The sequence below is a fragment of the Sporothrix schenckii genome (assembly GCF_000961545.1).
Source record: "Sporothrix schenckii 1099-18 chromosome Unknown Cont44, whole genome shotgun sequence".
Classification (NCBI taxonomy): domain Eukaryota; kingdom Fungi; phylum Ascomycota; class Sordariomycetes; order Ophiostomatales; family Ophiostomataceae; genus Sporothrix; species Sporothrix schenckii.
In genome coordinates, this window is record NW_015971145.1 from 4,997,523 (window position 1) to 5,012,880 (window position 15,358).

The window sequence follows — 15,358 nt, forward strand, 5'->3', positions numbered from 1 at the left end:
GACGGTAGAATGTGCAAACGCATAGGGATGAAGCCGTCGCGACTCATTTATCCCGGAGAACTGGTCCATTCGTCGACCAATGGGGAAAATTAGGGACCATTAATGGGTAAGAGCGAGTCGGGATAAGTGGAGGGTCGAGTAAAAGTTGTATCGGACTGGCCTATACAAACCCTGAAAACAATTAACGACATATGAGCACCACGGTCCAAAGGGCAATAAAACGTGGTGCCTTGATCTCCGCGCAATTCGCCTGACGTCTTCCGCGGGGCCACGATGCAGCACTCTACGCGCATTGAGGTGCGGCGTTCTAGAAAGGAAACAAAAAAAGACTTACACCAGTTGTTTATATGTGCCGACTTATATTGGGAACTGCAAGGTAGAGTCCGAAACGGAAGCAGAAGTCAGATAATCGCCGTAGTCCGTCGTGGACATATGACTCGCAAGGTTCCATTGGATGTTTCTCGAGTAGATATAGTTGCTGTCCCCTCCCGAATGGTGATCAATGGTAGGTGTTGGCTGCTGTCAGTGTCGTTGTTGGCAAACGGGCTTTAGATCGTATTACCCTCGTTGCTTTTTTACCTTCTCTCGTCACCTCAATCTTTCTTCCGATCCCCTTGTCATTCCCCCCCTATCAATTTTCTCCAACCATGCATGCACCGTCTATGCTCCTGGCCGCCGCGGCCTTCCTTGGCTCGGCCGTTGTTGCTGCTCCTGCTGAGCTGGCTGCCACCGCACCCGCTGCCGGCAAGCTGCGCATCATGCCCCTGGGCGACAGCATCACGGAGATCACCTGCTGGCGCGCACTTGTATGGGACATGATCGCCGAGGCTGGGTACGCCGACAAGGTGGAGTACGTCGGCTCGCAGAAAAGCAACCCGCAAAACTGTAAGCCCCAGACGGCCAACTGGGACCAGCACCACGAGGGCCACTCGGGCTGGCTGGCCATTGACATTGCCAACAACTACATCACCAAGTGGATGGCCAACACGCCGGCCGACATTGTCATGTTCATGCTGGGCACCAACGACGTGACGGGCCGCCACAAGACGGCAGACATCATGGCCGCCTACACCAAAATCGTGACGGTGGCGCGTGCCGCCAACCCCAAGATCAAGATCATTGTCGACAAGGTCCTCCCGCTGCCGGTGATGCCCCAAGGCGTCATCGACATCAACAAGGCCATCCCCGCATGGGCGACGGGCCTGAACAGCACCGACTCGCCCATTGTGATTGCCGACTGCAACACGGACTTCCCCACGAGCGACCTCCGCGACGGCATTCACCCCAACCTGAGCGGCGACAAGGTCATGGCGTCGCGCATCGGCCCGCTGCTGCTCAACTTCATCAAGGAGTCGCTGTGAGGGAGACCCGGTTCGTCTGTCAATGGAACAGCGATGGAAAACGCAAGACCAACGGCGGATTGTCCCGATGGTGAGATAGTATGATTGTACCACGGGCTGCACACTCCATGTATGCTTTCAGTGCTTTTTGGGTTTCTGTCTCCCTGTTTGTCTGGCCGTGTACGTTTGTTAGTGTGCATTGACTCTCTCTGTACACCGTTCGCGGTAGAGTCCTTCTCTTAGACGGATCGCGTGTTTCGATATTGACCGATAAAATCAACTTCCAATTCACTTGTTCCCAATTGGACCAACTCCCTTCGATTCATACCTGCAAAGATGTCGTCCATGAGAAACCTTGTTCCTGTCACATTGGAAACGTAGACGTAGGCCGGAATTCATTACGCGATGCTGGGTATGTGTAGGAACTGATGCAGGTGCGCATTAGATCGCGATCGAAAGAAGAACTGTCAAACAATGATACTATCATGATCTTTTCGAGCTGACTGTCGCATATGGTGGTGATATACACAAAGAGATGAAAGAGGAGAAGGGGAGAAGCGGTGGGATACCATAGAAGGAGACAGTGGCCAACCTGTGGTTACGTGGGACTGGGAAGGAGCAACCAAGGCTGTGCCAAACGCCATACCATCAACTGGAAGTTACGATCCGCGGAGGTCTACGGTCGTCCTTCCATATTGGGCAAATTCACTCACTCGCTCCTACCATGATAAAGCCATGTCCTAAGCGTGACTCCTTCCCTACTATCGAATACTTACCGACAACCTGAAGGTGTCATCTTCTCTTTTTTTCCTTTCCTCACTTTTCTCTCTTCTGTCAACAAACTTACTTCAACACTCATTCGCTTCCCACAAACGCAAGGGCATTAGCCGCAGGCACAGCCATCGGCTTTCAAGCCAATAAAACGATTCAACAATCGTCGTGATAGAGTCATCGTCATCCAGACTCTGGCCAAAAGCTCCACAATGTTGATCGACAGCACAGCACTCTGTTGGATATATCTGCTTCGCTTTAATGTCACTATCGGATGTACGGAGCTGCTTCTCGTTTGTCTTCGCCAGCTGACTTGTTTGGGTTTATTCTCTAGATCGTCACTCTTTTTATGTCTCTCGTCTCTTACGTTCCATTTCATCGACAAAAGGTGATGTTGGTACAGTGAGCCCATACACAGTACCATCCCGTACGACCGCCTCAGCGTCCTCCGCTTATACCGACCAGCAACCATGTCACGCATGTATGCGTACGGACAGCCGCTGGCACCACCGTGGACGGCGACGAATCCCCGGTGGCCTAGCTGGCACGCACCCCACAAGCCACAATGTGATCAAGAGAGCTGGGAAGAATGACAAAAATCTACGATACTACGGCTGGCCGTGATGCCTCGGCGTCGTCGGGCGTGTAGATGCGTACAACCATAGAGCTGTCGCCAGACGCCGTAGCAGACTAGTCACGGACACTGGCCAAACCTTTTGCAATTGTCGGCACCATGCTGGCCGCCTTGACCTTGAGTGCCTTCGCCTTCGCGCGCAAGTCCTGTGACGTGCCGAGCCAAATATATATACAAACAAGCGGACCAGCTTGCGCGGCCAGCCCTGTCTATAATACGGGATTCACCGCAAAAGTTCTCTCCATTGGCTTCATGGTCATTGCCCGGTTTGACACCAAGATGGCGATTCAGCTCTACGCCAAAGGCGATGTCGCCGGAAGTCGCCTTGGCTTCTTGCCAGCAACGCGGACAGCGGTGGCACCAGTGGGTCGTCCCGTTGTGGCCCCACAATTGCCCGGCCAGGACACGGAACAGTGGCAAGTGCGACTGTCCGATGAAAACCTCCGGCAACAAGGACGGACGACGTGAAGACATGTCCACCAGTTTGTAGTGTACTTTGTAGTTATGCATTGTTGTCGAAGCGGCTCGCCGCCCGGGACCATCCCATGGTAGCACTCGACAGCGCCAGGGGATACCAAAATCGCCATCGAAAGTTCGTACTACCAAACTGCAAAGGCAAATTTCTCGCAAATGGTTAGCCAAGTATAATTATATTCTGCAGTCACAGAGGGGGAACAGTACATAGTTGACACGCCGCATCTGCGAGTGGCTGAAAGCAACGACGAGAGCGTTCCAATGACCCGTTCCGGGACACTATCCGTAAGTTCCGTGATCTGTTCCTATATATCAACACATGGCGTTATTTATTCTGTTGTTATATTCCCTCTTGACAGCAATTGAAGAAGGTGTTGTATCAAGGTACGACCGGCAGCACATGGCGTACTCACAACAGGAAGTGTCACCAGCGAAAGTCTGAATTGAATGTTTGAGGGGATGAATATAGCGTCTAGAATAGGGCCAAAAAAAGAGAAAAGGAGAAAAAGGGTACTATGTGTCTCTCTTCTTCATTTTAATTATGTTGCACATGTTTTACGACAACCACAGCGCGGTCTTGGGTCCGGCTTCCACTCCAAGCTTAACCTTCCTCGACCTCGATCGCAACCCCTGCCGGTCATGGTCTACTTCTCGGAATGGAGCATATAGGGGTCAACGACAAACGTTGTGTCCGCTTTTTGATATTGCTGTTGTGCGACGACTGTCAGGGGCGGCAGTGATATGAGGGATATGCACTGTACGTCGTATTGGCAAAGGCTATGCGTGCGTTGTGCTTGTGTGGTGCCGTAACACAGGGTGTGTGAGTGCCCTGAGCAGCGTGCATGCAACTTGCATGTCAATTTTACGAAAATGGACAATAGGGCGGTATTATGTGGAGAGAGAGCTTTGTGAGCATTGCTGGGGCAAAAGTCGAACAAAAGTCGAACAAAGCTTGAAGGAAGACGGACGAGAGGCACGGAGCCCGCCGCACGCAGGTGGATGGAGGCCGAGGTTCTCCTCTTCGCATGTCGTGTTCTGTTCATCGTTTTCTTTCCTTCCGAACATCCGTTGAATCCGATTCCTGAAATGTGAGGTCACCACGGTCAATTGGCGAAATGGAGCAAGAAAACTTCCACTTATGATGCCGTCTTGAGATCCCTGAAGCGGACGAGCTGTTGATGCTCTTGTCCGCACCTCATGCGGGATACCTCCCTCGCATCCCCCCCTCTTGGCTTACACGGACGGTTCAGCCCAAAAATAAAGATACAAACCAAGACACAAAGCTAAACTCTCTTGGAGGGGGGGTGTGCATTGGGCGACGAAAAGAAAAAAGGAAAAGGGAAGCTTCCCTATCGCTCGGTAGCGGAAAGAACCACCCAAGACTGGGGAAAAGACGGGGGGATGTGAGGTTATGTGGCGCGGGATCCATAAAAAGGGTTGATACTGCGGCGTAGTTCGTGCGACTCACCCGCAAACCCACTTTCCGATGCTGGATGGTTGGGACGCGCTGCATGGATCTCCCAAAGGGCTTTCCACGTTCTCTCATATGTAAATTGGCATGGACCTCGTTGCCAATGCGGCGTATTTCCTACTGGGCGGGTATTTACTCTGTACCTTGCCGCGTGTTGTTATTGGGTGCGAGCCAGCATAGACGCAAAGCGTGAGAGGCGAGGGGCACTTTGTGGAAGTGGGTTGGAAACTGTGCTTTCGACGGTAGTACGTATTGCTCAAAAGCAATCGTCCAAGGGACGATGGGTCTCGACGGTAGCTCCAGAAAATAGACGGCCGTTTCCCGCCGACCCCAGACCCGTTCGAAACGTAACCCGCCGGCCGAGATGTGAGCGCTCGCCCACCTCAAACGATCCACGGCCATACATTACCGACCAGCCTCGTGGCCAAACAAAGGACCACCGTGTTAGCGGCTCACGATCGACATTAAAAGCCTGGAACAAACTGGAGTTGAGTGGCCTTATGACGCCCATTCTGCCTTTTGAAAACGTAAAAAAAATCAAATGTGAAATACGGAGTATGGGTTAATGCTGCAAGCCCCAGACGGTTGTGACGCCGCTAGGGGAATTGGCAATGGTGCGCGGGGAAGTTGTGCTTGTTTTCGTTCTTTGTTTGACCTTTGCTTCTTGATCCTTGTTGTCTTGCCTTTGAGCTCCCCTCATTAAGCGTTCATGCCTTGCTCATCTTTCGGGCGTGTGGTACTGCTTCCATTGTAAACAGCATCCAATATCACGGTCAATCCATCTGGCCACTCAGAGGCCACAATTCGTTCGGTTCTAGATACCAAGACTTTAGACAAGGGTGTGCATAAACAGAGGCACAGCCTCGCCTCGAGAAGTATGTTCGTTTTGGGACGGCCCTGTTGTGACTTTGTGTAGGCAAGTTGTTTTTGTTTTGTTGGCATTGTCCCGTCGTGTCGACCGCCACAGATACACCTCTGTCGGTCTTCTTTATCTGCGGCGGCAGAGCATTAGCCAACCAGTAACACGACGTAGTTGATGACAGTACACTGGCAAATCAAAATTGGAGCAGGCGACCGTCGTCCACCAAAGTCCTACCACACGGTCACTCAAACGTCCCCAACTCTAAGCACAGGCTATGCCCAAAAGGAAAACACCGACGTGACTTTGTCCAATGATCAACCAGAGATAAGAGGCCATGGTCGGACTGCTTGACACCTCAACACCACCAGTGTAGATTGTACGAGGGCGCCGCTGCTGAAGCAAATATGCGCGTCAAGAGGAGGGCGGGCGAGCGCAAAGAGCCCAGGCGTAGAAGACTACTGCGGGAGTCGCAGGGGTTTATTGTGAAGACCGTGGCTGAATGGGGCACTTCCTTTGACTGTTTGCCATCCCGAATTTCATAAACACAGCTGCTTCAGTTGGACGACTTGAAATCGAAGGACAGTGCCCCAATGTCAGCGTTGTTCTCGGAAACGTCCGAGATGACGGCCGTGACCGTTCAAAGACAGGCAGTCGTGCTGGTGCCAGCGAACGGTTTGTACATGTTTGGCAGCTGCATCTCTCCGCTATCCCGCCGCAGCAAGCATCGGCCACCACCCTACCATCTTGCTTGTGCCAAGTCGTGCTCATACGTCGTCGTACGTCGTCGTGCGTAATATTTTGCTTGTTGCTTGTCCTACCGTCTGCGCAAGCAAGGTAGTCTAGCGCCTCCGGTGGCCTGCTCAGCAGTTATGCATCACCCTCGATCGCACTAAGTTCACAGTAAGCAAAGCGCCCGAGACACCACGCCCACTCACCCGCACCTACTGGACAGATGCAGCACAGGGTCCGGACGGTGTGCATGTGCAAGGCCAGCCCGCGAAGAAAAGACGGCAAAAGAATAAGGGCAGCCGAAGAGACCCGAGACCCGGAGGTTGAAGTTGATGCACGGCAATGGAGCCGAGACGCGGGCCAGCACGTTTTGGACCCGCTGCGTCTCTGCGTCTCTGCGTCTCTGCATCGTCTGAATGTCGTATCTCGAAGTCTGTGTCAAAGTCGTATCGTAACTGAGTGTCGCTTCCCACAGTATTACTGATTCGCTTGTGGGCCAAGGCCAGTTTCGCAAGTGGGAATTCAGGAATAATACGCTGGCGTAAAATCAAAACAAGCACGCCAAGCGGATTGGCTAACGATTTGGCAGGCACGCGCCAGGGAAAGTTGCGACCGACTCACGGTCTGACCTGCCGAATTGAGGCAATGGACTAGTCCCAACACAGTATTCGCCCCAGTTAGGGAAAAAATGTTTGACGGGTAGCGGCGATTGTGGGGTTTTGATTGAGGGAAGCAATACACATGGAAACGACACAGAGAATGGAAGGAAAAGGGACGAGATCTCGAGAATGACAAAATAATGAGACATGGTCGAGGAGAAGAGGCATAGGCTGTCTCGAGGCTACGTCGTACAGAGGACAACCCGTGAGACCGACCAGGGACAAAATCGACAGAAAGAAATACACAGCCTGACTGCTTCGTTGTTGGCAGGGTCGCGCCTGCCTTCGTGGGCACGTTTGCTCCTCGAGCGGTCTGCGTTCATTCCTGGCTGCGCTTTCCCTGCAGAACACCACAATACCTGCACGACATGGGTTTACGGAAAGGGCCACCGATGGATGTTCAAAGGCCAGAGGGCCGGGCTCCACGGTCTCACCGTCGTGCCTGCCGTGACGCTTCGTATCTCTGGGCGCACTTTCCCAGCTCTGACGACGTGCCTGAAATACCCAGTGCGCTTACAATCTTCAAGTGTGTGCACCAGGCGCAGTGGTAGACGGTAGAACAACAGACGCCGTCCCCATACAAAGGCAGGTGCGACGTGCACGCGATGCCAGGGGAAAGACCGAACGTAATCTGTGCCTCGCGCTTTCCTCATCAACCACTTTTTCGAGTCATGTACCAGTGATCATAATCAGCACGCACGGCAGGTACGCATCATATTTGGAGATGCAGCTCTACACCGGAAAGAGCAGTGGGCAGCCAACTGCATCACCACCTTCCTGACGTCCTGCTATCGTGGATACTTGCCCTTTTTGTTCTGTCAACACCGCAGTCTCTGAGTCTCCTCTTTCGTTTCCTCTCTCTCCTCCTTTCATTCGTTCTTTTCTTTCTTTTCTCTGGTCCTCCACGCGAACCAACTACAACCACTGCCCCGACACCACCACTTGGAACGGTTTTCAGCCAGCCAGTCGGTGCTCACATCCCAGCTCCTCTGTTTCTGTGCTGATCTACAGGGAACGTCGGACCAGGGACCAGGTTTGGACCGCCTGCCGCACTTGTCCGCCCGCCATTTCCACCTTTTCTCGTCCATTTTCTTGAACGGGGTAGAAGCACTCTCTATCGTATTTTCCGCGTCCTCGAGGACGAGGTAACGGAGCACAAGCAAAGCTCCGGTTCCTTGGTACCTTGTGCGGTCGTGCATTTGTGCATTTGTGCTTTTGTGCATTTGTGTTCGTCTGCCTGTCTGGTGCTTTTGCGCGTATCTCTTCGTTTTTGCCGTTTCTCGCCGAGTCATTGTTTCCTTTTCTTTATTGTCACCTCGACTCGACTGGACCCTCTTTCTCGTGAACGTTTGCCACTAGTTCACAAGCCCTAGTACCGGTTTCTCGGCCTCTTTCTTCGCCCTCCTACACTTTTCAAGAAGTGTCAACACGCAGCCGAATATTACTCACTTTCAAAGAGGAGACGACACTTTCTGTTACAGTACTGTGCACGAAGAAGAAGCAGTCTGCGAGACTTGACAAAAGCGGGCGTCCAAGGCACTCACGAAAACCCGCATCCACTGCAACACTCCATCCACGACGCGAGACCTTTATCTCTCTGCAACCCGCCTCTATCTCTTCGTCCGGCACTACTCTGGACAGCCCAGAACGATTACAGAACAACCTTTTTTGGTCTGGTCTAGCTTTCGATCCTGCCAGCCGGCCATTAAAAAGCGAGGGAATAAAACGAAACCGTACTAAGAAAGAGGGCAGAGACAAGACAAAACAAGAAGAAGAAAAAAAAGAAACAAGAAAAAATAGTCAAGCTCACAATCCAGCACCCCCGAAAATACCCTTCCCGCTCACATCGCTGTTGCCTCGTGTGCTCACTTTTGCTTCTTTTTTGGTTTTTTATTTTCTTTATTTTTTCATTCTACCACTCACCCGTATCTCGCCCGCCCAGAGCCTCGCGCTCATCGCCTTCGCCGCATTCCCTGTTTTCCTCGTTTCTCAGTTTGTTTCCTGTTTGCTCTCCGGCGCCCCCCGTACACATTTGGTCTCTGCGCTGCGCGAGATCAGAAGCTCGACCGCACGCAATTGCCACCCCCCCCCCCCCAAAAAAAACCCTAGACAAGGACCCAGCTCTGCCAACGTCTATTATCTTGATACCACACCCGGTCCACCAAACCGCACACCCACCCCCCATCCCTCTTGGCACTAACGCCGCTGCTCTCTTTCTGCCTTTTGACAACTCCTCATTATCATCTTCTATCTTTCCTCAATCTTTGTTACTCGTTTTGTGTCGTCCGTTGTCAATCTCACGGTGCCCACCCCTTCTCTCACCCCTGCCCGTTCGTCTCTCTCGTTCTTGCCCGCACCCCCTTACCACATCGAATACAACAGGAATGCCACTTATATAAACTCCGGCCTTCCAACCCTCGTTTTGGTCTCGAACAACATCTTGTCTCGTTCGTCTTCAGGCTCACCCATACGGTCACCGCAAACCTTTGGTCAACACACCAGGGATCGTTTTACGCAACAAAACGGATTGGCCCACCTCAACTCGTCTTGTTTTCCTGTCGTTGTGATTCAACCGTCATCATGAACAAAAAGGACGAGTACGACACCAGCGAGACTTTCATGGGCGGCAGTGACGACGTCGGCGTTGGCTACACCAGCAACGAAAATGTCGTCCACCAGGCCGACTTCACCGTCGGCGACTCCTGGTACGCAAAGTTGCAGCGCATGGCCGGCAAGCTGGGTGTCGAGCAGCGCGGTATTGAGCGCGTCCCCGAAGATGAGCGCACTGACACCACAATGACCAAAGTCGGCACAATGGTATGTCACAGAAACAAAAAAAAAAAATGTCGAGTTGAATTGAGATCAATGTAGAAAACACAGGGCAGCATCTGCTAACACCGCGATCAGTGGCTCTCTGCCAACATGGTCGTGTCGTCCTTTGCCATTGGCGCCCTCGCCGAGCCCATTTTCGAACTGGGCTTTGTCGACACCGCTCTGACAATCGTCCTCGTCAACGCCCTCGCCATTACTCCCGTCTGCTTCTTCTCCACGTTTGGTCCTCGCTTCGGCTTGCGCCAGATGGTGCTGTCCCGCTTCTTCTTCGGCTACCACTTTGTTAAGCTCAGTATGTGCTTCCTTGTCTCTATTCGTATTTAATTTTTTTTTTTGGATGGGCACCCACTTACACACCTACTTCAGTCGCGTTCTTCAACGTCATTGCCTGCATAGGCTGGTCCGCCGCCAACGTCATTGTCGGCGCCCAGCTGTTCAACGCCGTCAACAGCAACATGCCCGGCTGGGCCGGCATTCTCGTCATCGCTTTCTCCACCCTCTTCGTCTGCTTTTTCGGCTACCGCATCGTCCACATCTACGAACGCTGGTCGTGGATTCCGTGTCTCATCATCTTTATCATTGTCGCCGCCGAGTTTGGCCACACCGGCAAGTTCAGCAACCTGCTGCCCCTTGCGACCGGCCGCGGCGAGGCTGGTGCCGTCCTTTCCTTTGCCGCGTCTGTCTTTGGCTTCGGTACCGGTTGGACCTCGTACGCCGCCGACTACACCGTCTACCAGCCCGTCACGCGCACCCGGCGCTCCGTCTTCCTCTGGACCTTTGGTGGTCTGTACTTTCCCCTTCTCTTGACGGAGCTGCTGGGCGCCGCTGTTATGACCGCCGCCGCTCACGATGCCGATTTTGCCAACGCCTACTATGACGGTGGTATTGGTGGTCTCATGGCCATGGTTCTCGTCCCGCCATTGGGCCGCTTCGGCCAATTTTGCCTTGTCATCCTCGCCCTGTCCATCATCGCCAACAACTGCCCCAACATCTACTCCGTCTCCCTGTCTCTGCAGGTCATGCACAAGGAAACCCAGCGCATCCCCCGCTTCATCTGGGTCCTGATCGGCACCGGTGTCTACATTGCGATTGCCATCCCCGGCTACAACCACTTCGCCACATGGCTCGAGAACTTCATGACTATCATTGCCTACTGGCTCGCTATCTATGAGGGCATCTCCCTGACCGAGCATATTGTGTTCCGCCGGGGTTTCACGGGCTACAACCCCGACGACTACACCGATGCCAGCAAGCTGCCACCCGGCTTTGCCGCCGCCCTGGCCTTCTGCTTCGGCATCATGGGCGTCGTCCTCGGTATGGCCCAGACCTGGTACATTGGTGTCATTGGCAGGCTGTGTGGTACCGAATACGGCGGAGACGTCGGCTTCGAGCTGGCATTTGCCTTTTCATCCATCTCTTACGTGGTCCTGCGCACCGTCGAGAAGAACTACTTCAAGCGCTAAATGTGGACGACATCAGCAGCCGGCCGCCGCTGTTTGATTTCGACAAGGGAGTTTAAAAGGGGAGATTGGTTTCATTTTTATACATCATTTTAACACCTGCTTTTTCCTTTTAACGTTCTCGATTTGAAAACTTTACTCACATCCAACTTCTTATCCACCGGCATGGCCACGACCAATCTCACCCCCTCCAGTCGCTGCGATCCCATTTTAAAGCTTCTTTGATGTCTGTATGAAGGAGGTCTACATTTTTGTTTTCATTTCATCTTTCTGCTACAATACCTCACTGTTTGATTGTTGTTGTATTTTGGGCTTATACATGTGTCTCCATATCCAAGCCGTTCAGCAAAGCTTAGAATCTGAATTGATTGATCATCTCAATACCATATCTTCACCAATGCTGCACAGCGTGAATCATGTCGAAATATGAACCTATTCTTGCCACGCCAGCATTTTTATAATGGCCTAGCTGCATAATAGAGACGCAAAATTTAAATGCGAAAGGTCAGCTCAATACAAATCGTTGTTACTGCGAGACATTGTCTCTACTGAGAGTCACGATCGTTATAAGAATATTTCATATTACATTTCTCTGCTCTTGTTTCAATTTATTTATTTGTTTGTTTTATAAAAATTGACAAAGAAGGTTTCTTTCGTAGTATTCACTCGATTTGCGGTATATATTTAAAATTAAAAGTATGTCCGTTAATACAATAAATTGGTACTCTTCGTGACGAAACCCAAAACCAAAGGAACCATTTTCAAGTAAATACAGTCCTGTACAACATGGACTGTTCTCAAATTAATCAACTCATAATACAGAAAAGAGCAAAAGCAGGATGTATAACCCGAGAAACGAAACATCCCTTTTTAAGAATAAATAAAGTATGGTAGTAATGCAGGAAGTAATGAAACATAATTGAACATAAGAAAACGTACATAGATACTGGTGCGCCCATACCATTTACAACCTTCACCACCCACATATACAGACAACTCGCGCTTCGCCTACGACTGGTAAAACGCCGACTTCATAAATGTGTCTGCACCAGCCGCCTTCTGCGCAGCAGCCTTCTCGGCCATCACCGGGTCGGGACCCGTGGCCGAAGCAGGTGCCACAGTCGTCGCGCCGCTATTGCTCGTCGACACGCTGCCGGCCACGCTTGGGGCCGACGGCGGTGCTGGTAGCAGCTGCTGCTGCGGCTGCTGTGCGGCGGCCTTCTCCTTGGCAGGATTCGGCATCACGCGAAGGTAGGTTGACGGCAGGTAGCCCACGCGGCCGTCGCGCGTCCGGCACTGCCACCAGTCGGACGGGTTGCCGAGCGGGTCGGTCCGGCCCAGCACCACCACGAGATCGTCGCGCTTCACAGCTAGGTCGAGGCTCGGCATGTTGCTGGCGGCGCCGCCTGCTTGCTGCTGCTGCAGGTTCAGCTGCTGTTGCTGGGCGACAAGGGCCGGGTCAGGGGTGTAGTCGTAGAGAACACGGCAAAAGTCGAGCTTGGACGGGTCATTGAGCGCCTGCTGTTGTTGCTGTTGCAGGGCCATCTGCCGACGCTCCTCTTCCTCGTGCGATGCTGCCAGCGACTTGATCATCTTGCTCATCAGATACGGCAGGCCGAATGCGGCGAGCACGAAGAAGAAGAGAGGCTTGCGGCTGGGCTTGGGCGCACCGGCGGTACCGTCCGGGCCAGGCGGCGCTGTGCGGCCTTCGAAGCGCGCAAACGCCGCGGGCGTCAGGGCCATGGCGTCGGCTGGTGGTGGCCGGCCAGTGATCTTGGCGATCAGTGTCCGGATCCACCGCATCAGTGTGAAGATGCCAAGGATGGAGCCGAGCGTATCGCGCAGATTACCAAACTGCTCCGCAACCGAAACCATTGCTATGAGGTGTTAGTGGTATTCTGAAAATAAAAGGTCGGAGATAACCAAAACATAGATGGTTACGACATACCAAAGAAACTCGAGTGTGTAGCCATGTATGTGCTCTCCAGCATCTGTGCGAAGCCGCCAAAGGCGCCGACAATGCCCTCAAGCATTTGGAAGGTTGCCTGGGTGTTCGTGTTGAACCGGTTCGTCAGGCTGTTGGGGTCGTTGGGATCGCGCATGCCCATTCCTCCGCCATACATGCCGCCACCATACATGCCTCCGCCGTAGCCGCCGCCGTACATGCCGCCGCCGTACATTCCGCCACCGATCGCGCCGGCGCCGTATCCGCCGTATCCGCCATATCTATATGGCGAGGAGTAAGTTGAGCCGTATGCACCGCCGTATGGAGAGCCGAGGGCAGATGTTGCGGTGCCTAAACGGCTGTAGGCGGCGGCGTTCTGGTTGACGGAGGTTGTCAGGGAAGCGGGCATCGGGGGGACAGCCGGGGCAGCTGATGCGGCTGATGCGTCGGCAGTCGCCGCGGCAGCGGGAGAATCGGATGATGCCATGCTAAGAGCGGGTGCTAGAGCGCAAAAACACGTGTTAGCTGCCGCCAAAACATCGCATGAGCAAACGGTAAGCAGGGATCGATCACGTACATGAGGTTGCCGTCCCGGCGGCGCGGTTCCTTTCCCAAGGTTTTGGCGGCGATGCCATAGGCTGAACGCCAAGCGTAGAGTCTTTCTAAATCGGGGATTCGAGAGGATGGTTCCCCTCTACTGTGCTCTGCGCTCTTGCTCTATGAGCAATGCTTATCGGTCAGAAGTTCGCTCGTTGGTCGGCGCGTTGGCGATGTCTTCTGACTGCGCTTTCGGATGCGCCTGCCGATCGAATAACAGACCTGGAGATCTGCAAACCGAGTGCCGAAGCGTATCCAACTGGAACTTCGATGCTCTGAAGGCGCTTAGATGAGAATCTGGATGAAATGCCAGACGCAAAGTCGTGATGGGATGATTCAGTTGCAAAGAACCTTGGGGGATCGGAACGAAGCAGGATGTGCGAGGAAAGTAAAGAGGCGCCGGAAATCCCAGGAAAGCGAAGCACAGATATTCCAAAAGTAAAAGAGCAAGGGCAAGAAGAGTGATAGGAGAGCCTCGTGGTTGTATGGGTGTGCGTTGTTGTTGAGGCTGAATAAAGATGATTACCAAAAAGTCGTTTGCGGAAATGGAGGAGGACAAGGATGAGAGGCGACAAACACAATAGTAGAGGAAAGAGCAAGACGGGGGAAAAGTAGCGTGGAGAATCAGAAGGAAAATTGGAATGCACCTTCTGTACGATACCGACCGAAATGGGGAGGCCTGTGAGTTTGGGAAGGAGCAACTGAGGGGCCTAACTCCGCTAAGAAAAGACAATGGAGAAAGCGCGACCACTAGTAATTGACAACCAATTGACAGCAGTTATTAACAACAGGCAAAGGATAGACGGGTTTTCAAGTCCTAGCAACGTCTCCAATATTGGATATATGAAACCGAAACACTTTCTCAAAAACGTCGCGAAGATACAGTGTAATTACTGAAGAAATATGAGGAGGTTTAGAAAATGGGTTATAGAAGACAAGAAGGAAGGAGCGGATGGCGAAAGATTACTGGGGAAGAACGAGCAGCGAGAATCCACCCGCCTCCGCATTTTCAGGGAAGGAGCGACGGCCTGGCTTCTTGCTATGCGCGTGCGCAGTAAGGCGACGGAAACGACGAGGAATAAAAAGTCCTACAGCAAGAATTTGGGGAAATCGGGGGACAATTCGGGCAAAGGCTTCAGCGAGTGATGAATTACCGGGGTACATGGCGAAATGCGCACTGCGGACCGTGGACCTCGGCAAGCTGCAGTGAGTCTGGCTGGGTCTGGCATTTGGTGGAGGAAGGAGCGGCCTTGCCGAGTTTGTTTGGTTGTATTGGACACTCAGCCAATTAGATGACGCTGACGGCTTATACTGCACTTTTATTTATTGGCTGCGGTCCACCCTAATTGAGAAGCGCACATGTGCCTAGCATACAGTATGAATAATATAGTCAATATGTCCCAGACACTGTACATAACACTGTATTCTTGGCATGTCATGATGTCACTCACGACTTACATCTGAAGTTCTCACCGCAAGAGGAACACGCAACAGTATGTGGAGTCTCACCGTAGATATATTTAGAATTTAAAGTTATTGGAACAGCAATATGCAGTGAGTTCATGTCGTTTTATAAATATATGC

The 15,358-nt window shown here is 52.5% G+C and overlaps 5 protein-coding genes across 5 annotated transcripts; 3 read left to right on the forward strand and 2 right to left on the reverse strand.

Moving 5' to 3' along the window:
• Positions 1–647: 647 nt before the first annotated feature.
• SPSK_09776 (uncharacterized protein) lies at positions 648–1,361 on the forward strand (the record flags this gene model as incomplete). The annotated part of the gene is made up of 1 exon (XM_016736346.1): positions 648–1,361. The coding sequence occupies one exon, from the start codon at positions 648–650 to the stop codon at positions 1,359–1,361; it is 714 nt and encodes a 237-aa protein (XP_016588307.1).
• Positions 1,362–2,844: 1,483 nt separating this feature from the next.
• On the forward strand, positions 2,845–3,213 carry SPSK_10044 (uncharacterized protein; the record flags this gene model as incomplete). Its single annotated transcript, XM_016736605.1, has 1 exon — positions 2,845–3,213. One exon carries the CDS (start codon positions 2,845–2,847, stop codon positions 3,211–3,213), a length of 369 nt encoding a protein of 122 aa, XP_016588308.1.
• Positions 3,214–7,809: 4,596 nt separating this feature from the next.
• SPSK_10001 (uncharacterized protein) lies at positions 7,810–8,232 on the reverse strand (the record flags this gene model as incomplete). Its single annotated transcript, XM_016736564.1, has 1 exon — positions 7,810–8,232. The coding sequence occupies one exon, from the start codon at positions 8,230–8,232 to the stop codon at positions 7,810–7,812; it is 423 nt and encodes a 140-aa protein (XP_016588309.1).
• Positions 8,233–9,520: 1,288 nt separating this feature from the next.
• SPSK_08989 (purine-cytosine permease) lies at positions 9,521–11,235 on the forward strand (the record flags this gene model as incomplete). The annotated part of the gene is made up of 3 exons (XM_016735571.1): positions 9,521–9,757; positions 9,848–10,064; positions 10,139–11,235. The coding sequence occupies 3 exons, from the start codon at positions 9,521–9,523 to the stop codon at positions 11,233–11,235; spliced, it is 1,551 nt and encodes a 516-aa protein (XP_016588310.1).
• Positions 11,236–12,240: 1,005 nt separating this feature from the next.
• Positions 12,241–13,812, reverse strand: SPSK_09107 (peroxin-13; the record flags this gene model as incomplete). Its single annotated transcript, XM_016735686.1, has 3 exons — positions 12,241–13,109; positions 13,181–13,678; positions 13,755–13,812. 3 exons carry the CDS (start codon positions 13,810–13,812, stop codon positions 12,241–12,243), a joined length of 1,425 nt encoding a protein of 474 aa, XP_016588311.1.
• Positions 13,813–15,358: the final 1,546 nt, after the last annotated feature.